At 40.5% G+C, this 23,073-nt stretch overlaps 1 protein-coding gene across 3 annotated transcripts; it reads left to right on the top strand.

Annotated features, from left to right (window-relative positions):
• The first annotated feature begins 831 nt into the window (after positions 1–831).
• Positions 832–22,205, top strand: LOC119729851 (NADPH oxidase 5-like). 3 transcript variants are annotated; one of them, XM_038202646.1, is made up of 15 exons: positions 832–1,013; positions 9,709–9,829; positions 10,117–10,267; positions 12,636–12,846; positions 13,201–13,400; positions 13,809–14,012; positions 14,499–14,689; positions 15,273–15,467; positions 16,101–16,233; positions 16,741–17,026; positions 17,393–17,645; positions 18,075–18,287; positions 18,984–19,196; positions 19,704–19,964; positions 20,566–22,205. In XM_038202646.1, the coding sequence occupies exons 1-15, from the start codon at positions 958–960 to the stop codon at positions 20,695–20,697; spliced, it is 2,820 nt and encodes a 939-aa protein (XP_038058574.1). In that variant the 5' UTR covers positions 832–957; the 3' UTR covers positions 20,698–22,205. The 3 variants fall into 3 exon arrangements, with proteins under 3 accessions (XP_038058574.1, XP_038058573.1, XP_038058572.1); XM_038202645.1 differs by lacking the exon at positions 832–1,013 and adding an exon at positions 4,376–4,576; XM_038202644.1 differs by lacking the exon at positions 832–1,013 and adding an exon at positions 6,474–6,572.
• Positions 22,206–23,073: the final 868 nt, after the last annotated feature.

Genomic DNA, 23,073 nt, shown 5'->3' with positions numbered 1-23,073 from the left:
AATATCCGGTTCGTTCGTGACTTCGTCATACACGCGCTCGCACCACTGATTAGTAGCACCCATTGGATTAAAATAGAGTCGTCTAAAACTTTTTTCTAAACAGAAATTGTTATACAAACCCCACTTTGCTGCCATTTTAATTGTGTAATAAACCATAATTATTTTGAGTAAAAACTGTACATAGCTCAATTAATTTGATATTTTTCTTTACAAATATGTATTGGTCTTCGGGTGGTTATATGGTGGACGGTGACTTTCACGTCTAGCAGGCAATGGGCTCATCAATATTTTTATATGGAGATTAGTGGGTGGCACTGTTGTACCAACATGGAGAGTGTGTTATCTTTATCCAGAATATCAATTGTGTCCAGTGTTGGAATTTTTCCTCTGCCAGGTTTTTCTATCAGGGTAAAATGTTAGGGTAATTTTTAAGGGGGAAGGACCTAGAATTATTTTGTACCAAGACGCTGTACTCGTCCTCAACCCGACATGTAGCGCAAAGTTTTGTGAACTGATTTGTCCTCTGAATTAGAGCTAAATTGCACCAATGATCCTTGGGGATTTAAAGATAAATGAGTTGGAACGGTTGGGCGCGCACATTGTAATGCAAAAAGGTAAGGTCAGTTAAGGCTATGTACGTCACAGGTTGGCCTTTTTGGTATAGTTTTGCTTGAGTACGTCCTGAAAAACTCACAATTGGACATAGTGAACCTGCGAGGGCATCGGTTGTTCCCTTCGGCAAGGTCATACTTTAAAAGCCACCACGTGACCACGGACTATACTTGCGTACAAACTCATGCCAGGAACTGACAAATAGTCTGGAATATGGGTAGTAGGCCCAAAGCAAGAACGTATCCGCATTTATGAACAAACAAAATAATTCTACTGTCTGACAAACGTACGTATAGCTTGTTTTGGGGACCATACGGTTATCGCAAGTGCCTCTGAACTGAAACAATGCCGGGATCGTTCATATTATCCAGCGTGATTCAACCCCCACGGAGAGGTTTACGGTGAGATTTCCTTGATTTCGATTAAAATTGCAGCAGTATAGTTAAACTAATTAGGCTCAGTGAACATTATGAAAGTGGCCGAGCCAGTGGCGTAGCCAGGAATTTTTCGGGGGGGGGGGGGCGCGGGGGGGGGGGGGGGGTTGGAACATTTCATGGGGGGGCGTCATGTAGATCAATGATAATTTTTTTAGAAACTCAAAATCTCAGGGGGGGGGGGGGCGATAGGGTTTCATGGGGGGGGGGGCTGTCGCCCCCACGCCCCCCGTGGCTACGTCACTGGGCCGAGCACACGTCAAATCTATCCCAGATGTCCTTTTAGAATTAAACGTCCCCGGTCAGATTAGACTTCAAATTAGAATTGACCTGACAATTTTCCGGGTTAAATTGACACTTCTCATTTTCACGCACAAACAAATATATCATTTTGACCAAGAAAGTAATATTATTTTCACAAAAAAATTCGTCGTTTTTTTGCAGGGCGGGGGGTTTTCATCAGCAAATCAATGCTGAAATATATAGACCGGAGTTTTTCTCCGAACACTTAGCCTCAAAGACAAAGATAATTGAACGAACATTATCACATGTTGTTGGTCTTCTTTTTTCACTTGTCATGCTGTAAAACTGGCTTCGAAAAGACACTTCATAACTTACGACTCACAGACACGTCTTAACTTACAACGTGTTCCACGCCGTTGTCAAGGTACTTACGATGCGTTACACTCATCGAACGTTTCGTGAAATCGATTTTAGGAAGCATCGTAAGTTGCGATGGGTTATTCTTCGTAAGTTGAGTTACCGATCGACGGTGCTTCGTGAAATTGACCCAACTGTTAACAGTGTTCACATGACCGTCAGCTCCATCGCAATGTGCGCAGACAGAGCAAACAGGAGACAATCAGAGTCACAAGTCCAATCACAAGAAACAGGTGATTTTTGAGTCTGGATGACGTAATGTGATTGACTTCTTAGCGATGATTGGATTACAGCCATCTTTGGAGAGGTGAGAAAGGGCCAGAACATTTTCAAAAAGAGTTAATATATGAATTGGTGTAGGAATTAAATGGACACCTTTTTGCACAAAAACACACTGAAGAAAACGAAACAAAACTATACAAAACAGAGATAAAGGTGTTCGACGCCCTTTTACATCGGCATATTACGTACCATGAAAAGTTCTCCATTTGGAGATTTTTGTTCATTATTTTATTTTCCTCATGATTATGAATGAAGTTCTAGATACTGCTTGGAATCTGTTTGGATTGAGTGAAACACTATCCTCTAAAAAATATACAGACGAGGGCGTGAGCTTCCCATGAAAGGAGAAAACCACAGCAAATGAATGGGAGGTTTGCGGTAACACCATGTGAATGAATCCCTGTGTGAGCGGTGTGGTTCTGAAAAGAACCAGCAATAGTTGTCAACTATCATTCTTTGGAAGAAAGCATTTTTTTTTTATTGTACAGCTTTATGTTCAGGGTAAAATGTCCCCCTCCGGGCTTATAGTCCATATGCGGTAGCCAGGGGACGGGGTATTTACCCCCCAATATTTTGTATAAAAGACTGACAGCCCTTTTCCATTGAATTGCCCTTTTTTCAACAGCGCTAACCCGAATCTTTGTAAAGAGTGCCTTTCTTTTGTTAACGAGTGCCTTTTTTCCGAACAAGTGTCCCTTTTTCTCTGAACAATTGCCCTTTTGAAAAAAAGTCGTGCCCTTTTTGTGGCAGCGGCCAAGTTGACGAGTGCCTTTTTTTTTTAATTCGCGCATGTATCGCCCTAAAAGGCGCCATTATTGTCCGTTAATATTGTGCACACTCGTCGGCTTTGAACAGCGCCCCCATCGACCTATATCACCAGCCCCCTCCCCCAGTATTTGATTTTACGGAGGCCAAGTGTTAAAAGAGAAAAAGCGTGTTTACATTTCAGCACGGATGTGCAAGAGCCCAGCCAGAGCGCAGTCAAAGATTAAGTTCGATTCAAGAACTATGATTTACAATTGGGTCATTTATTCTGATCGCTCGCCGGCCAAGGATTGTCTGTGATCATGCAATAAATAAATAAATAAATACCCATGATTCAATGCGACTGTCAAAAAGGTTTATTCCTCGTTTCTATCTGGAACCAACTGATTTTTCGAAGTCACAATGTTGCAATCATACCATTTATTCTTTAACTGTTACACTTGTCTGTGAGGAGAATAAAATGGGCATATTCACAAGTTACGTCAAAGCACGTCATACGCGTCGAAATTCACGGTGACAAATCAAAAATAAAGACCTAGGGTTGCAGACCAGTAAATAAATTTCATCATCGTTCATTTTCCCCCCTTTTTTTTAGGGGTAGTCTGATGACTTTTGTGAGAAATTCCATCCGAAGATGATCACGCCTTAAAAAGTCTTGAGGCTCATCGCCATTTTGAAAAACGATGCCTACACTCCATTGCAAAATAGAGCGCTTTTAGAGTCCAATTTCATCCAAATTTAACAGAAATACAAGCTCACGGTCCTGTGCACGGCTTCCACCCTTATTTTTTTACAAACCCTCAGGTTCATGGCCCACAATATGCTCAAATACTGAGGGCATGCAAATCGTGATTTGGCCCGCGTAGGCAATTTCGGACCGATTTACTAGCGATCATTAGTAGGCTGAAAAAGCGCCCTCCATTGTGCCAAGTATTGCTTGCAACATACGCATTGTTGGTTTGCAGGAATAGGTCCTTGGTTTATTGATTGACGTAGACTTTTTTTCTACCTTTGTTTGACCTCGTCGCCTTATAATCATATAACTTTTTTTTTTTTTTACAAATATCCATTGGGAAATGAGATTTTGTTGGGCCGTGTCCGAAGCAGGTGTTTCTGTCCTCGGTTAAGGCTTTTCAGCGTAGCGTGCCAATGACAACATCATAGCCGTAGCCACAACTGTCAAATTTGGACATGGTCTATAAAGAAATGGTTTGTTGCTATCTGTGGAGTGAGTCACATACAAAAAGGCAGAATGGATCATTATACACAATCATTATCTGGTATCTGTTTGCAAGTGGCCTTCCGCTGAATTAATCTTAAAAGTTTAAATAACTTGTTTAAATTCGAGTTTATTTTTTGAGTTTCTGTTAAAAAAATGTCCCAGTCACAATATAGATGGAGAGTGTGTTTATGAGTTCAACGCAAGTCGGACCGAACTAACGCTACTCATTTGCAACATATGTTTTATCTGTTAAGAGTAAATCCGGATATGTATTTTTATCAATTAACCAAACACATCATCATCTCGCGCCCTTTCCAACTAAACGTACATCTTACACTTGAGCACGACATATGGATAGTTGGCGCTGGATCGAAATAAAACAATGACCATGACGCAACAAGGTCAACATTAAATGCTTCAGACCTGATGGTTTATTAGAGGCCTACGAACTAATACAAAACTAAGAAGCTCAAACAGGTATGTTAGTAAAGGGATCAAATTGACCACGAAGCGCAGTAGGCCAGAAGTGTTTCTGTGGAGCGACAATGTCGGGATCCTTCAGCAAAAACACCCCGGCAAACCCGCAGAGTCGTGTACAAAGGTGAGAAGAGTTATTTTCATTCCACGGCACAAAAGAAAAACAATGCCAAGTTTTAAAGGGTACGTGTAGAATTAAAGGAAGTAACTTTTCATTCTAAAAAGATCGCATCATTTTAGTGAGGTTATTGGGTTTTTTCATTCAACGCCATACATGAACAAAATGTCACTTAAAATTTAAAGGGTATGTACAATGACAGGATGTCATTCTAATTTTATAGCATCATTTTGATGAGAAGGGTTGTTTTCATTTAACGATATACAAGACACAATGCCAACTTTTAAAGGATATCGAAAACAACACGGGAAGAAGTGTAGGCCTACATCATTTTGGTCAGAAGGGTTGATTTTATTTCATGGCATATACAGCATCCAGGAACAAAATGCCACATTGTAACGGGTATCTGGAATAACAGGATGTAACTTTTCATACTAAAAAGATCTGATCATTTCTTTTTTTAGACGAGGAGCCATTTTGTCGAGATGTCTGACAAAATAATTTTGTGAACTTTAGAAAACAAATTGCTGTTCTTTTCCACCAAAATATACTGTAATTTTTCGTTCGAGTTTCCTCCCTCTATGTTGATGCAATCTTGTAGGTATAGCAGAAACTACACAAAGAAGGGGGGGGGGGGTGGTCAACCCCCGAAGTAGATTTTTATGTCAGGTGCAAGTCTCTTCTATATCCCGACCACCTTCATCAGTGAAGGGGTAATTACTCTCATTATTTATTTACTTTTTTTCATTATTTATTTCTGATAATCTCTGGAGTCTTCAAAACTGGCCAAGGCACTGTACCTTACTATAGCCTGAAGAAAGAGAAATATAAGGAAGAAATTACAGTTTTTACAGATGGGAGAAAACGTCAGAAGAATTTTCCGAGGAAAACCCATTGAATCAGGTAAGGACTGAAACCCAATCCACATAGGGACACGGGCCGGAATCGAACCTGGGCCATAGAGGTGGGAATCGAGGTAAGAACCACTTCGCCAACCAGAAACCCCTGTCCATGGTATTTTCGAGTTTCACCCCGAGAATAAAAAAACAACAACAAATTCCAGCAATACAAAAACTTTGAATGAGATATCGAACGAAAAATCGGCCCACGTTTACTTATGGAATTATCACTTTACAATTTTGATTTATTTGTTGTCCGACAATTAATCAGTTCCTGCAGGGTAGATTGGGTCTCGCCACCCTTTCAGGATCGATAATGTAGGGACCATAAAGTGTCGGGAAAAAAAGTTGCAAAAAAATGGGGAAAAAGGTTTATCAGCATCGAATTAATTGAAGTAGACCTACATCTTCGAAACTTCGGATCCTGATGCTCCAGTTTACATTCCAGGAGAGTCATTAAAACTACCAAGTACTTCAAGGGTTCGGTTACACCTTTTGTTAATCCTATACCAAACAATTATAGTTCAAATAAAAATGCCAACTTTTAGGGACGCTATGCCGGCCGGCTACATTTTCTCCTCTTATCAGCTGGTGAGCTTTGTGGAACTGTCTGTTTTGTTGACAGCTATCGGTATCAGAGATTGATTAACCAACATGACAAATGATACAGATAATGTCATGTCTGATGGTATCCTAGGAACCACATAAGTGATGTGAAGCCACGGGAACATAGAAACACGGTAGCAGACGAAAGAGTTGACAGATACATATTTTGTAGGATCACAACAGAGATGTTCAAAATGGGGACACCAAACTGCGACACCAAGTTGTTTTGAGTCGTGCTTTAGATTTGCCTAAAGTTTGCCTAAAGTTGGTTCGCTCGTTATCTTCGACTGTAATCACGCCGGCATTTATTGGGGCATAAAAGAGGGCAAACTGCATTGGCGATGCAGAGAATTTCGAAGTGCGCAAGTTACAGTTAAACTGTTCCCTAAATAGTGCACTTGTGTCTTTCACAACTTGCCATTGATGGATCAAAGTTCATCGCAAGCTGCTTTCCGCAAAATTAGTTTCTTGAGCGGGCGACCCCTCTACTGGAGAAGGTAAGTGCATTGGAAGAAAGAGGTTCAACACACCTTATATTCATGAGGAAGCCATTTGATCTTGCTCCCTGAATGTATTTTATAAATTGTAAACAGTTGAATGGGATGGTGCCAGACTATTTATGCGTTCAAAGCCTCACTTTCGGTTTTTTTAAAATGTGGCTTAAAACATAAGGGTACGTTTAATCACAGATCTTAAATTATCTATCAGAGCATGCACACTAGTATTAATTTGTAGTTCACTTTATTTCATTGTTTTTATTTCTATTCGCAAGTTCCAAAACATGTTACCTCGTTTACAATTTAATGTGACCGACACGTGAATAAAGCCTAAGTGCTGGTTTGGGACGGTGATTCTATAGGGTTTACCGATTTACGAATGGAACCAAGAACAAAAAAGCGATTTTCTCTTGAGTTTGAAGGAAGTTTGAAGGGCAAAATTAATAATTTTTGTTCTTGTGTACTGAAATATGGTATAAATTGATTCCAAGGGAGACATTTGAAACTTTTTCGATTTTCCTTTTAATGTTAAAATGTTTTCCACTCCTCATTCACATTTACTGTTTCCAAATTATTCTTATACTTTATGATATATTTTTTGCTGTCTTTAAAAATATTTTATGTTAAATTTTGTATTTTTGTTATTTAGATGTTGTATTATAATCAGGATTAGAAATTAGCGGTAGCCCGCTAGCCAAATGCTAGTCTAAACAGCGGCGGGCTAGTCAAACTATTCCTTAAGTAGCCCGGTTGGCGAGTCAAAAAATTATTGGGATACGGCAAAGATGGAAGGATAGGAAAAAAAAACCATGCGGCTAGTGAAAATGCCCGCGGGCTAGGTAACAGTCTGTTTCAGTAGCCGGGCTGGCTAGTGAAGAAAAAAATTAAGGTCGAACCCTGACAATATATCATTATTATTACTATTTTTTTTATAATATTGAAGAACTCGATCCTCTCGACCTTTTGCAATGATACCGTTGTTGGTACTTCCCGGTACTTGAACACATTTTGTTTACTGGTTCCATCGCCATATTTTGTGGTTAGCCCTTCAAAATATTTTGAAATATCGTTCAGCATACGGCGAATTATAAGTGTTTAACACTTGCTATCAAAGAGGCTGCAAACAAAAGCAGCTTTAGGTTACATTTGACCGATTGTATATGTCTTTATTCTAATTGTTTGCCTGTTTATCTGCTTGGCCCGCTTAAACTCACCAACAGGATCGTTGAATTTTTGTGCACTTATATGTTTGAAGCAACAAATTGCTCAAAATCGTATGTAAATACCAATTAACCTGGTGAAGTTTCAGCTCAGTGGATACTTCATACATTTTGAGAAAAACAGAGAAAACACATTTGTTTTCCGGTGTCGTAACTGGATTCCATTGCTTAAGCTCGTAAAAAAAGTGTGCCCGTGGGCACATTTGTTTTAAAGCCATCTTTAGTGATTGGATTCTTTGAAACGATGCCATTTCGGGTGGAATAATTGCACACGGGTTATTCGAGCAAGGTTGTTCTCATTACAATTTTCCAAGTTATTACCAGTGTCTGTATGGGTGGATTTATATGTGTTCCCATGCAGATGTGAATAATCAGTGACATTAAAAAAACTCCAGAATTATTGAAATGAGTCACTGTCCGATTAAGTTTAATCTACAGTATTTTCGTAATAAAACATAGAAATTAATGCATTAATTGAACTTAAACAAACCAACATTGTGATAAGGCTATTTGATTTTAATCATAAACATCTGTCAAAATACATGGATGTAAATTGAAATAACGTGTCTATACTTGTCAGTGATCCATCCCACTAATTAAAGTAGCCGAACTGCCGCATTATAGACAAATTCCGAATTACTGAGCAGCTAAGCCGACATAAATTACCTCTTCGTTTCGGAATAATCACCAAAAACAAAAGGGAAACTGGGCCCTCGGTTCAAACGCTAAGTTGAAATTGTAGGTCGAATTACTTCTAAATAATCAAACCTAGAAGAGGTCAGCTGGAGCAATTAATAAATACAAGCACATTTTAAGTATAATTAAATTCCCCGGTGATTAGCCCAAAACAGCGACCAGCCCTACCTGATGGAGTTCTTCGCCGTGCTATTTCCACCTGTCACAAGCCTATTCACATTCTCATGCTGGGTGTCAATGTTATTTAATGTAGCACCAAAAGGATTTGCCCCTCACACCATTGTGTGTACGTAGCAAGTCAGTGTCAAAATATGCCAGTCATTAAACTTAGCAAATCACCATCCCAGAGCCTGTTTGCACTTGGGTCAAATATTGATCGAATGTGGCAATTGCTAAGGAGTCATTCAGAGACACTGAAACGAAATTGAGCTGTGTTATGTCAAAAGGCCACAGTGGGTTAGGTTTTTGTATGCTTGAAAAAAATATCCCTGATCAGATTTGACCCTGATACTTTTGAAGGTCAAAATGACACTTTCCTGTTGCAAAACTGACACTTTTGCCAAGGTGTCCGGGTCAAAATGACGGGGATATGACACAGAAGAGTGATATTTTGACACGGTAAAGTGTAATTTTGACACCGAAAAGTACAATGTGGTTAAATAGAACCCGGACTCCGGGTCGAATCTTACCTAGGAATTTTAAGTGCACTGTAAAAATGTATGACAAAGGATGACCGAAAAAGATGATGTCCTTATGAAAGACGGAAATAGCCAATGTGAGAAAATACCCCAAAACCTGTATACTTCTCACATTTCAGCGTGATACTGTTCTATACTCACATTCTGTTTTTTTTAAGCCGGATTCCTTGCTAAAAGCTTCAAGAAAAAAACAGTTAATTCGACCAAACTATACTTTTAATAATGTCAATAATAGATATTTATTTCGTTGCTAGTGTTTGGAATTAAATTTTTCTTGGCATATCCCATGAGATTTGTTCACGAAAACTACTGAGGACTTTGGTTCAGGACCTCGGATTGTTCTAGGTCCAAGGTCGTAATTGGATAATTTGTAAATAATGCTTGACATCCTCAGTTTCTGAGTTCTGTTCCCAGAGATTTGTCTGTTTACATCAACCGTGTCTTCAACAAGAAACTATTCGTGCGGTCTGTTCCATTTTCAGAGCTGTGCAGTGATTATTTGAAACCTTTTTTATTTGACAGAAATGTTCTGGACGCGGACACAAAATGGTTGGTGTGGGCCGAGTCTCGCATCGCGTCTATCGCGGGCAAAGACACGGACATCGACCGGGAAAGCTTCAAGAACGCGCTGGAAGTGCGAAATGTGAGTAACTCCACGGACTCTCTGTATGCATATAAAGAAGCAACTTGCTTGATATCCAACGGAGGTCGGGGGTGGGAAGACGGGGGGGGGGGGGGGATATAAGTAGGGCATCTTCCCCCACCTCACAGTCGGTACATTCTGCTTTTAAACAATGTCTTCGAACGGAACAAACTTATATTGATATGTTTGGGGATTTACTTTTTAAATTTAGGTTTTGAGCGCATTCGAGCGTGCCGTCCTCCTTTTTTTGTGCATAAAAGTCTTTCTTTTTTTCGTGGTTGTGACAGCTGTTTTTTGCCGATCGATTCTTTGACCTGTTCGACTACGACCACAGCGGGACGGTTTCCCAGCAGGAGATGATGGACGGCCTGTTCCTTCTGACTAAGGGAACCAGGGAGGAAAAAGTCCGATTCTTCTTCGATGTCTACGACTTGGATGGTGAGCGCTCAGGGTACCCATCACCTCTCCTACGGGTGCTGGTTGCCTCTAATTTTCTTTGAGCTCTTATTGGACAGATACTTGTTTCTCTAGTGACCCGAAGCTTAGTTTTCTCTTGCAGGCTGTAGTAAAGTCATTACCGTAATACGCATGCGTAAAATATATCACGTGATCGAATTCATATATCATGTGGTTTTTAAATAACTTTAAATGGTTTAGATTTCCAGCCAAGATTGAAGCACCATTGTGGCGTGCTAAATTTACGCGGATGCCTATGAACGTGCTAAATGTTGTTGGTTTGATCCCGGGAATGTTGTATTTCTTTTCTTCCCCAAGAAGTGACTTTTCTTTCTTAAAAACACATAGGAACATTTGCCATTTTCCAGAAATGACCTATACCCAAATTAACGACAAAAATCCTTGCTCAAAGTGAAGAATAGACTGGTTATACAAAATACCATGTGAAACTGTTCCGCCTGGAGAAAACAATAATTGAAGGTGGTTTAGGACATTTCGGACGCGGTCTAAGAGCGTTGAATACGGCAGCATAATACCAACAATGCTTTGCGAAGCCTGGGTTTCCTTCACAAGATGAAATGGATAAGCTGTCCTTGCGTAAGGCCGAAAGGCGGTGGGTGCAAATAAAGATCGGAACAATGGTTTTACAGGATGGAGTGGGAATGGTGTTTAATAAGACTAGACATGTCCTGTAACACTAGTCCCAACCAGTTTGGTTTAAGGAGACGTATAGCCATCTGAGTCAAATGTTTGTGCTAAGGAAGACTTATGCAAGTCTAATTTACAAATGACAGTCAGTTAGTGAGTCAGTGAGATAGATTCAAAGAAGACTGTATGTCGACCCTCTGGGACCAGCAAATCCAAATTTTGGGCCAAGGTGAGACTTATGCGAGTCTAATTTACAAGAGCCAGTCGGTCTGAGTCAGTCAGTGGTGAGCGAGTGAATCAGTCAGTAATGTGCAAAGAGGACCATATAGGCTGGCCTAGGCTGGCTCTCTAGGTGTGGGACCGCCAAAACTGTATACATGACCCCCAGTGGTACCCATCCCGGTGATCGGTGGCCACTGTACTTTGATAGTTTTACTCATTAATCCTCGTGGAAGTAAGCAGGCCGCTGTCCGCCCACTATAGCCAGATAATAAATATCTTCGCAACACGCACATGTTTTTTTTTGATTAATATAGGCTTATGAACCTTCCTTATCGAATCTGAAGTGTTGTGCTGGTTGTATCGTTCAATTGTCTCTTCTGGCGGCTTGTTTCCATGGAGCATAGAAAATATTTTTTAGGGGGAAAACAGATCTTATCAGTCGTTCCATTGATACACAGAGCCTCCACTAGATTAACTTCAAAGTTTCTATTCTAGAATTATACATACCGATAATAATTCCAACATGCTGATTAGTAATAAAGTACCAATCATGTCCAGTGTGCACGTCATCTTCCGCCATTCTTCCTATTGTTGTTGATTGTTTACAGAAGTCAGATAACTTCTATTCCATTGTGTCAAATTGTATCAAAGTTCGTTGTCCTGGTCGTAAACCCTGCACAGAAGACTTGTATTTGTTGATATGTCGATAGTAAATGCTTTTTTTGTTGTTGTCCTTTTGTGTTTGGAATGCAAAGGTTATCTTAGGGGCAAGCTTCTGTCTGTCATTCGATAATTCTCACATTAAATCCACATTGTATTATTTATACTTTCAATAGCGATGACCAGAAAATGTGGACATGGAATCTTGGGGAATATTGTCCAAAAAATATGACACTTCATATACCAAAGATATGTACTTATTGGTAATAAGTATGTTAAAAAAAATATAACCTGTGTCAAAGTGATTTTAATCAATTGAGTTGAAATCGCAACAGATATCGTTAATTTCGCAAGTTTTCGTGACACCAGTTTTAATAAGTTTTAATCCTTACCCATCCAAAATGTACACCTTTTTCCAACAATATGTATAATAATAATTATTATTATTTTATTTTTTATTATTATTAATCATTTCTGGTAATGAAACCAAGAATTCCTCAAAAGCGCACTAGGCACTGTAGCTCGCAAGCTTGAAGAAACCTGTGGAGAGAAGACAATAAGAAGAAGTTACAGTTTTTAGAGGTGGGAGGATAAGCCCAGAAGAATATTCTGGGAAAACCCACGGAATCAGGCAGGGACTGAAGACCCAATCCACATATTGGCCCAGGCGGGATTCGAACCCGGGTCACAGCGGTGGAAGGCGAGAAAAGTACCGCTACGCCAACCTGACTCCCCTAATCTAGTATTGTGTTTTCCCAAAGCAAAACGAAATCGCAATTATCTCCTCCACTAAAATGTGAGCTCTTGCCGTTTCTCTTAGAGAGTGGAACCATTGACAAGGACGAGTTGCGAGCCCTCATGAAGACGGGAATCGACGAGAGTTCGTTGCAGCTCAGCGATTCCAAAGTAGACCACCTAACGGACACGCTGTTTGCGAACGCGGACCAGGACAACGATGGCTCCATCTCGTTTGAAGAGTTCATGACCACACTGAGGCGGTACCCAGACATACTGGAAAATTTCTCAATTAGGTAAGGGCCAAGGGTCAATGGAAGACACAATAGACCTTTCTGTCGTTGGCACTTTTTCCAACCACAGGTAGGCAAACTATGGAAGGTAAACGTTGCAAAAAAAATATAGAAGTTTGTTCCCGGCGTTGTTGGGCTCCAATGTAAATGTGAATTTCAAATTTGCGTTAAAGATTCCATTTCTGGTACAGTGTAATTCACGATCGAATGCAGCATTCTAATTCGTTCTAGTAGTTTGGGAAAAGTCGTCTCATGTGTAGAATTGAAAAAGCAAATTCGTTTTTGGATCATACAGTAACCGGGAAAACCTACATTATCATCTCACACCACCATGTGTCTTTTAATTTATTGATATAGTGCGGCTGCTTGGCTTAAAGACACCAGACCGAAGAAGCGACGCTGCGGAGGGATACCTTGGTTACGGCCGACTTACCTGCGGAATAATATCAAACGAATCGTGCTGATGTTGGTCATATTGCTCTTGACTGGCGCCCTCTTTGGCGAAGCAGCCTACCGTCATTCATCTAATCCTGACGCCAACTGGTGTTTCCTAATTGGTAGGTCGCTCGCGTCGTGAAAATTAGATTTTTCATTTTTTAACTTTGGTTGGTAGATCTTTTCCACCAGCGCTTGTACCTTCCTTCCTCCTCGTGCTCATTCAGTAACACGGAGAAATAATCAAGAGTAGTCCAGGTTTACTGAAATTTGTAAAATTCGTTGTGTATTATTGTGTAGTTATGAAACAACGATCGAATTGGCTGTGTACATAGTTTACCATCATATTTGGTGACCTGTGGACATTCGAAACCAACAATGAACAATCACAGCAGAAATCTCTTTACCGTATTAGATGTAATAGTTTTGTGATAGCCTCTGTATTTTTCCTGTTTTCGTTGTCGTTCACAATGTCAGTCCAAAACTTGTTTATTTCTGTGAAATACCTCTATAAATCTACTTCCGTTCAGCACGTGGTTGCGGCCAGGCTCTGAATTTCAACTGCGCCCTCATCGTCTTGATGATGCTCCGTAAAACCCTGAGTTTCCTGCGTTCCTCCTCCTTGCTGGTGCAGATTCTTCCCTTCGATGACAACATTGTCTTTCACAAATTCATCGGATACCTCGCCGCCATCTTGGCACTCGCGCACACCTTGGGCCACGTCGGCAATGCTCGTGAGTCTTGATGGTCAACTTACACTCTTCAAAGATTCCAGACATACTAAACCCAAAACCGGATTCGATTTATCCTGGCACTTTTTCGGGGACACAATGACACTTATGTAGGTCACATTTCCGGGTCATTGTTCCCGGGTGAAAGTGTCATCTTTGACGCGGGAAAAAATATGCCATTTTGACAAAAAATAGTGTAATACTAAACAAGAAATGTCTTTTTGACTTTGAAGTGTCTTTTTGAATTGGAAGTGTCATTTTGATCGGAAGTGTCATTTTGACTATGTCAGGTCAAATTTGCGACTTTTTTTTCAGAGTGCATACGGTTTCAAACTTTGGACACTTAACTAGATAAGACTTGTGTCTAAAAACACTTCGGGCATAAACGTTTGAATTCATTCATGATTTCTGCCAAGATGATACTCCGCTCGTGATTTTAACAACAGAACATTTGTTATTGAACACTCTCGTGCTGGTTTTTTACGACAGTGACTTTAGAGACGTACAAGAACTTTACGGCAGTCGAACTGTTGTTCACTGATCCCACCCTCCTACAAGTCGGGCTCCCAGTCGGCAAGCTCGCTGGAAGTGCCTTCATCACGGGTTGGATACTTGACGTCGTTTTCCTGGTTCTCATCTTGGGGTCACTGTCCTACGTCAGGCGCTCGGGTCATTTTGAGGTCAGTCTAACATTCACAAACCTATTCATTAGTGATTTCTACAGGTGCAGAGCAGCAGACAGATTGAGTGAACTAAATTTGATAATAGCCTTATTACCAACACCTAGCATTGCACATGCAAAATAATAAAAGTTTTCGAATGATTGTTAATACTTAATACGGTAGCATAGGGTTTACAACTCAATGGTTCCTTCTCCTATTAAAAAGTCTAAGGAAGTATTAGTGTTGCGTCACAATGACGTCCACCTAATAAAGATCTGGTTTTGTTCCTCATGATACATGGGTATACTTTTTTTTGCGATCGTTCTGGCTGAATTAAAATAACCAAAACAAAAACAGATCACAGCTGAAGGTAGAAGGTAGTGTGGGCAGTAATACATGTACGTCAGCGTATAAAATAGCTAGTCATATTTTGCACACAAGTTTTCTTTGGTCGATTTGTGTTACAATTCAGCACTTAAATAATCATTCAGTTTCGTGAAAATGGATCTTGGAACGAGATAAGGCAATTTCAGAAGTTCCTGTATGGAACTATAATCCATTGTGACCTTCTTTGGTGACCTTCTTTTCACTCTTCTATCAGATATTCTACTGGACTCACAAGATCTGCTATTTCATCTTCTGGTTCCTGCTGATCCTGCACGGCCCAATCTTCTGGGCGTGGTTCCTTGGCCCACTGATCCTCTTCCTTCTCGAGAAGGCCAGTGCCCTTCAGATCATCCATCAACTCCGCCACGGCAAGACGTACGTCAAGGAAGCCAATCTGCTGCCCTCCGGAGTAAGTACCTACCCTTTGGTAACCACATCTCTTTGTCTACTCTGTCTCTTGACTGAAGGTTTGTTGCCCTTGTTTGAGACGCGCCCTCCGTTTAAACTAATTAGGCAGATTAGGCGTTAACCGAGGGGTCTGTACACATACAGGTGCGTATGCCGCAAAGTGGTATATTGTATATTAGACCGAAATGTTCCGGGGGCCAGCCAAGTGAGTAACAATTCCAAAACCACCCCAAATTAATTATCGACATTTGACATCCGTTTCAGGTAGATATATGCCCAAGTTTATTGACTCAACCATGGAGGAAGTTCGGAAATTTGAAAAGCATGGCTTAAAGCCTTATTTTGAGTAATCTTATCATTTCTTTCTTTCCCTTTTGTTACCGTTGCGGAAGTGGATGTAGGGCAAGTGGGTTGAACCCTTAACCAGTGTCGATTCGCTTCTGGTAACAAGTAAACTTCGTATACAGCTCAAGCACACGGGGTTGATGATTCTAAAACACTACGCATTGAAATATGTATTATACATAAATACAGTATTTATCTTTACTTTTTATTTCACATACAAAACAGTGCATCACTGATTGGACTAAGATCTTTCGGTTGAACTTGCCGTTTGCTCTTTTTTCTTCTTCAGGTAACACATTTAGTTATGACCAAGCCGCGGCACTTCAAATACAAGGCTGGTGACTACATCTTTGTCAAGATCCCTGAGATAGCGAAGAACGAGTGGCATCCGTTTACCATCAGTAGTGCACCAGAGCAGACAGGTCAGTATCGATATAAAATCGGGTATTAAGAATCGAAGGGAAGAATGGAAACGAAGTGACATCAGTTAGATCTTTGGAAACGAATGGAATATATTCGATTCCGAATCGAATCGAATCGAATCTTTTGAAATGTAGTAGAATCTAATGAAATCGGTTCAGTTGTAAACCAGTGTAATTGAATCGAGTTATTTAATTACATCTTCAAGAAATCTAGTTCGCATCAGACTCCTTTTAGAAACACTTGAAATTCGTAGCAAACCTTTTGTTCAAATATTCATATTCCTACAATTACCAAAAGCCAAAGTATTTGAACAAATGTGTTTAGTTTACCAGGCTTAACTTCTACTAGGTCTATAGGCCTACCGGCTACTATTTCCATTGACATGCACGGAACAGGACTGGAATGCGACCCTTAGAATAATTTCAAGTTTCTCAAAATAATAGTTATCGAGCATGAAGTTGAGGTCAAGCCGTGTAATATGAATGATATAATACATTTGTTGCTAGATATCTTGTGTCTTCATATCCGATCCGCGGGTAACTGGACTAAGCGACTGTACCGTCACTTCGATGGCATGCAGCAGGCTACCATCAGGAAGAGGTCAAGTCAAGCTTCACGCAGTCGGCGGCTTGTTAGTTCCTCGTCATCTAATGGGGAGCATCCGCCTCTAGCCGGAGGTAACCTCAACGGTGGCTTCGAGATGTCACCTTCAGATGGGGAAAAGATTTCCAACGTCAAGCCACCACCAGTTGACACCAATCAGCTGGAGGTAATGGACGAGACAGCTGTCAGGTGGGGTCGATTTTTATTAAATCTCATAATCGATTCTGTTTTCGGTAAACGGTTTCAGTTAATCGATTTGATTTCTGGCGGTACATTTTGGAAGAAACTCCGCAGTGTATGTGCACTTATACCAAGCTCCCTGACATTATTACCAGCCAAAATAAATTGGACAAGAGTTGTGCAGATTTCATGTTATTTTAAAGCAACAGACTGCTGTCGGCTGGCCGAAAAGGTAAATAATGCCCAGAAGACCGCTTGCTCAAGAACAATGCTTGTCAATGATTCTAAATTTTAATGATTCGAAATGTCAAAATGTAAACGAATTATTGGCATAAATATCGATTAACCGAATAAGCGTTGTGACTCTACTTTCAGGATTACCCCCGAAGAGTCTCTCTCGGAGTCCGGTGAGGTAGACCCTCCCACTGTCATGAAAGTCCGCCGCATCAGCTTCAACGCCGAGGTGGACCCACAGGCAGTCGCCCAATGGAGGAAGACCTCTGTCCCTCTTCGGATTCCGGAGGAAATCGACGAGGGAGTAGAAGAAGCGTGCGCGATCAAAGACGAACGGGGTCAGCAAGATCAGCTGGAAGACAACGAAACGTCACCAAACGAGACGGGAAAAGAGGTAAGATCTCGGAATGCACTCTTCTTGCATGAGCAGTACTCGGATGGCGCTCCGTATTACCACTCACTTTTGTGACGTAACTTACGCCTGCCTCTGGTTAAACGATGGTCAAAAGTCACGGCTCCTCGTTGTGCTTTATGATGCGCGCAGCTATTGGTAACCAACACAACGATGCAGACATGCCCCGTGCTCCGGTTCCAAAATAGTCGACCAGAGTTGAATAGTTAACTAGAGATTAACAGTCGGACTCTGGTTAACTAGTTTGCGCCCAAACTTGCTCTTTACTGTTCGGTAAAACCTGCTAAATGGTGATACGATGTTTTTGTGAATTTTTTATACCTGTGACCTCCGGTTGACAGTTCCCCATTTTGTCAGTGTCTTTGTTTAAGGGGCGCTAGCCATTCACTGATGTTTTTATTCGTTGTTTAGAGTGACGATAACGCGACGAACCGCGAAGGTGCAGCGTCACCAAACGGTGGATCAATGCAGAGGAGACACGCTGTGTCCAGGAGAAATGCTTCGGTGTCAGAGGCCGGTCCCCCCGTGACGAACCCGAAGTCCAAGTACTTTCAAAGACAGCTGTCCAAGACAATGCCAAGACCACAGATTTTGTTTGATATGAATACAAAGGACAAGATACAAGTGAGTGTTGTAACTAAAGACTGATGGTAGGACGTTTGTTGTGTATTGTCTTGTCAGAAAAACAACATTCTTTTGTCAGCATAGTAAGCTGACTAATAATATTGAGCAATTTCGTTCGATTTTAATAGTCTTATTAGGTTAACTGGCAAAGAAAATATACTTCACATGATATTTTGATTGGTAAACTTTTTTTAATGATGAAAGTTTTGTCAGGGGAGATATAAATATAATGTAACGTTTCAGTATTGACAAAGATTATAAAAACTGCATCTGAATGCCTGTGTGTCATCTATGGTTCTCACTTAGCTCAATAGCTTGCCATGGAATTCCATGGACAGCTGTAAAAATGGAATATGCATAACTAATTCTCATAGCATGGATAAATTCCAGTATTGTATTCAAACGAGTGGAGGAACGTACTGATTTAATAAATGCTACGTTGGTGTGAGAAATTTAATTAGTTTTTAAGGTGGAAAAAAAAAAATGAATCCAGGTCACTTTTCCATTGTCATGGGAGTAGTAAGATGGCGGACGGTGACTTCACTTCTAACAGCCAATGGGCTACCTTTTTTTTAAATTATTTTTTGTTATTCAGAGATTAGTGGTTTATATCCTCAAAATCGCGTCGTTATAGTGTTCCCAATCGTTTAAATATAAGACGTTTTAATGTCATATTCATTTATTTATTTGACAAAGGTTCACATCCAAGGTCCGTACGGGACACCGAGTACCAGTGTCTTCGAGTCTGACCACGCCGTACTAATCGGCGCTGGTATAGGAGTCACCCCGTTTGCTTCTATTGTTCAGTCCATCATGTACAGACACCGAAGCATCGTCAGTAGATGCCCCAACTGCCAACACACCTGGGTGGACGAGGAGAGAGGCAAACAGGCTCTCAGGGTCAAGAAGGTAGGGGTCACCGTAGAGGGCGGTAGAGGGTCAACCAACCAACCGATGAGTAGATTCCGGTAGTGTTTATACCAAGACACAAAGAGGCTGCATGGCGAGCAAATTTAATTAGGAATTCGAGTACACAACGACGATTCACATTCATTGTTACCGAAACGATAGTGTTAATTAATGCCACCAATACACTAACATCGTTGCCATGGGTACGATCTTGCTACGCCATGCTATTTCCCACAATGCTCAGCGCAATATTCAAGCGGGATGCATCCACGTGGTTACATACTGGTCGTAACAAGGCCTGAGTTGGGTGTTAGCTGCAATAATAATGTGTGCAAAAGCAGGTCCTGTCTCAATATGTGGTGGATGATCTTGGTAAATTGAATAGTACTGAACACCTTTTTGAATAGAATTTTGACACCTTTTCACAATATTATGACTTTGTTTGTCATTCTGAAGGCAGATGAGGCTTTTCAGTATTAATGCCAAAACAAATTTCTTCTTGTGCAGGTTGATTTTATTTGGCTGAACCGCAACCACACGGCGTTTGAGTGGTTCGTTGACATGCTGCTGAACCTGGAGACCGAACAGAGTCAGTACTCACTGGATCGCTTCCTGGACATCCACCTGTTTATGACGAGCATCCAGCGCTTCGATGTGAAGAATTTTGGCCTCCAGATGGCGCTAGACTTGGTCCACGAGAGGGAGAATAGAGACTTGCTGACCGGACTGCGAACCAAGCTACAAGCGGGAAGACCAAACTGGAATCAGGTAAACTGACTGAAACAGTTTGAGATTGGATTACCCGTAGAGTCAGTGAATGGCCTAAATCTGGTCCACATAGGCTACATGATAAGAAAAGAATGTTTGGTGTGCTCGGAGACCAGCTTTACTACAGGTTTGCCTTGTCTTGTTGACAAATGAGAGCGTGTTTAGTCATGAAATCAATCCGGTTCGTTAGTGTGACATCACTTCAGTTTAAACCACGCCCATTGCACATTAAGTAGCAATGGAACCATTGGAACTGAAGTTAACGCAACTTGAGTGTTCATCCAATGGGCGCTAGCAATCAGTGGTGCGCGCGCGTATGACGAAGTCACCAACGATCTCGTATATTACTTTCTTCAAACCGATTCATTAAGCCCCGTCCAATGGAGCTTTTACCAATGACAGCCATGGTTAATGTCCGACATGCGTGCACGAAAGTCCGACACGCGTTCACGCGCAGCCAGAATATTATAATGTGGCACTGGAGAAGTGCACGTGTTGTTGGCCACGTGAGCAGTGGGCGGGGCCTAGTAATGAATCAGTCAAGTAAATCCAGAGTCTGCAGTTATGATCTCAATTATGTTTTCCTTTTGGAATGTTGCAGCTCTTCAAGCAGATCAAGGACGAGGACAAGGGAAGGGTGTCGGTGTTCTTCTGCGGAGCCCCAGCACTCGGATCCGTCATCAGTAAACACTGCCAGAAGTTTGGCTTCATCTTTCACAAGGAGAACTTTTAGATTCAAGATAGTGTGTGGTTAGGTGTGGAAAACTATTATCTTTAACATTTGGTACCAAAGTTCTGCAGCTTAGAGCTGTTCATCTCATTGAGAAGTCAGTCAGTTCGGCATTATAGCCTCGGCGAATCCGAGATTTGTTGAACCAAGGGATTGAGGAGAAATATAAGTATTTCGATAGTTAATATTAAAGTTTACCTTTTACTTTATAAGTATAAAATATGACTAGAAGGTATTGTATTCATTTTTAAGTCATATAGGATATCATTTTCAATTATCGGGAAAAAAATGATCTACCGATTTTACGACAGAAACCTTGCTCTGACTGGTGTCAAATTGTGAAATTATTCCGCCTGAAATGGCATCGCTTGGAAGAAAACTAAAGTTGAAGTTGGTTTAAAATAAATTGCCCGCGGACACACTTTTTTTTTACGTGCGTTAGCAACGGAGACCCAAAACAAATTATGCACACGATTTTCTCAAAATGTGTAATATCCACTGAGCTGATTGTTAAACAACCTACTTAAGATTTTATTTCTTCATACCAAAACAATGCACCAAAATCAAATGACTCTACGTATACCTTTAAAGACCGATCTTTCAAAACCAATTTGGTTCCTTCTCTGAGTTAAGCATCAGTGCACAAGGTTCATGCATTAGCTTCACGAAATGGACTTTTCCTTTGCTCGTTGCAGAATTTCGACCATATTTGGAGGAGCTATGAGGGAAAAAAAGCAAATCACGTAGGAGGTCCGAACCTTACATGGTATCCAATACATTAATGAAAGGATAATATTATAATATACTGTAATAATAGAATTTTTAGGCAAAAGCCGAAGGGAAAAAATTGACGGATGCGGCTTTTAAGAGATTTTTTTCCTGGTTCAATCGGTAACTGTTGGCAAAGAAACCTTGTAGCTTTTCCCTTCGTGTACTTTTTAAATGATTTCATAAAATCTATAAATTATCGTGTGAATACATTACGGTGATCAGGGGCTGTCTGTATTTAAACGGATATTAAGGACAAACCCGGTATTAGGAACTATATATATATGCAATACCGGTATATCCTATTGGTGGAGGGGCTTTTTTTGCAACTCTCTCCCCCTCCCCCGCATACACCCCCCCCACACACACACACACATTTAGCCATCCCAAAACAAAAGTAAATCCCAACAGTACCAGTTCAGCTGGATCTCATTTTTGTGGGTGTGGCTCCCCCCCCCCTTTGCACACCTTCCTCACCCCCACCTCCATCCCACCCCCTCCCCCCCCCCCCCAAAGGGAAAAGACAATTAACACTTGTATGTTAAATTAATTACGGTGAAAAAATTGCCTTCTTATGAAAATGCTTTATTTTTGTGCGCAAGCTGAGGTCCGCCCTGCGAGAAGATTGGTTCCCGGTGCCTATACAACCGTTTTTAATAGAGGCGTGAACCAGTTCACCCGTTTTTTTAGTGAGTGAAACTCGAAAATAGCACTTGAAATCAATCTATTTTTTATCAATTCAAATTAGTAGCGACTTGGAGTGATGCCAATGTAACAAATAACTATGTAAAAGCTGTTTTTTTGGCTTTCCCACATTTTTCAACAACTCTAAAATAACTTGTTTTGTGTTTGGCAAGAGAAATAGCAAAATATGCCGACTTGAGGTCGGTTTTAAAGTCTGCATTTTCTTTATGGAAATATATTGTCTAGATAATCTTTGTGTATAAATGTTGAAGTTAATCTGTATATGTGGCATGACTCTTCATTACAAATTTCAATCGTGGAGCGACATACAAATGACAGTTTAATAAACAATATTTTTCCTTCAAAAGAAATATTGCTTTGTATTCAAAACTCTTTTTTGAGAATCGATTGAAAAGACGTCATTCCAAATATGCGAATCTAGCAATAGACTTTCTTTTTAACATTCCCGATTTGTAAATATTTAGTTTTAATAAAAGTTGCCCAAATAACAGTTTAGATATGTGCACATTTGTTAATTGCCTGACTTTGTATATAACAATGGTGGATGTACAGGGATGGGGGAGTTGAGTCTTCTTTGAAAAAAATACAATTAATATTCAGATAACATTTTCTAAATAAAAATAAATAAAAAAAATGTGGTGACCTGCCCTACTATCATTCTAGGGTTCGGGTTCGTCCATGTACTCAAACATAGATAACGCTGGAGTCTGACACCAATCACTTCTCTTTTATTTATTACGATGCTAGGTCATAAAATAACCCCCAAAACAAAACCCTGAAACAAAAAAAATAAGTATTGCCTATTTATTACATAATAAACAGTTTCATAATCATATCTGGATTCTAGACACACTTTTAGTTCAATAATCGTCTTTAAATATAATAATAAATATATATATCACCTTA

This window comes from Patiria miniata, unplaced genomic scaffold, assembly GCF_015706575.1.
Source record: "Patiria miniata isolate m_02_andy unplaced genomic scaffold, ASM1570657v1 HiC_scaffold_21, whole genome shotgun sequence".
Classification (NCBI taxonomy): domain Eukaryota; kingdom Metazoa; phylum Echinodermata; class Asteroidea; order Valvatida; family Asterinidae; genus Patiria; species Patiria miniata.
Note: the sequence above shows the minus strand (reverse complement) of the source record. Positions and strands in the feature narration are given on the sequence as shown.

Coding starts and splice junctions, on each gene's coding strand:
- LOC119729851 (XM_038202644.1), top strand. CDS start 6,499: ATGGATCAAAGTTCATCGCAAGCTGCTTTCCGCAAAATTAGTTTCTTG. Junction 9,830..10,116: donor ACGCGCTGGAAGTGCGAAAT/GTGAGTAACTCC, acceptor TGGTTGTGACAG/CTGTTTTTTGCCGATCGATT. Junction 13,401..13,808: donor CAACTGGTGTTTCCTAATTG/GTAGGTCGCTCG, acceptor ACTTCCGTTCAG/CACGTGGTTGCGGCCAGGCT.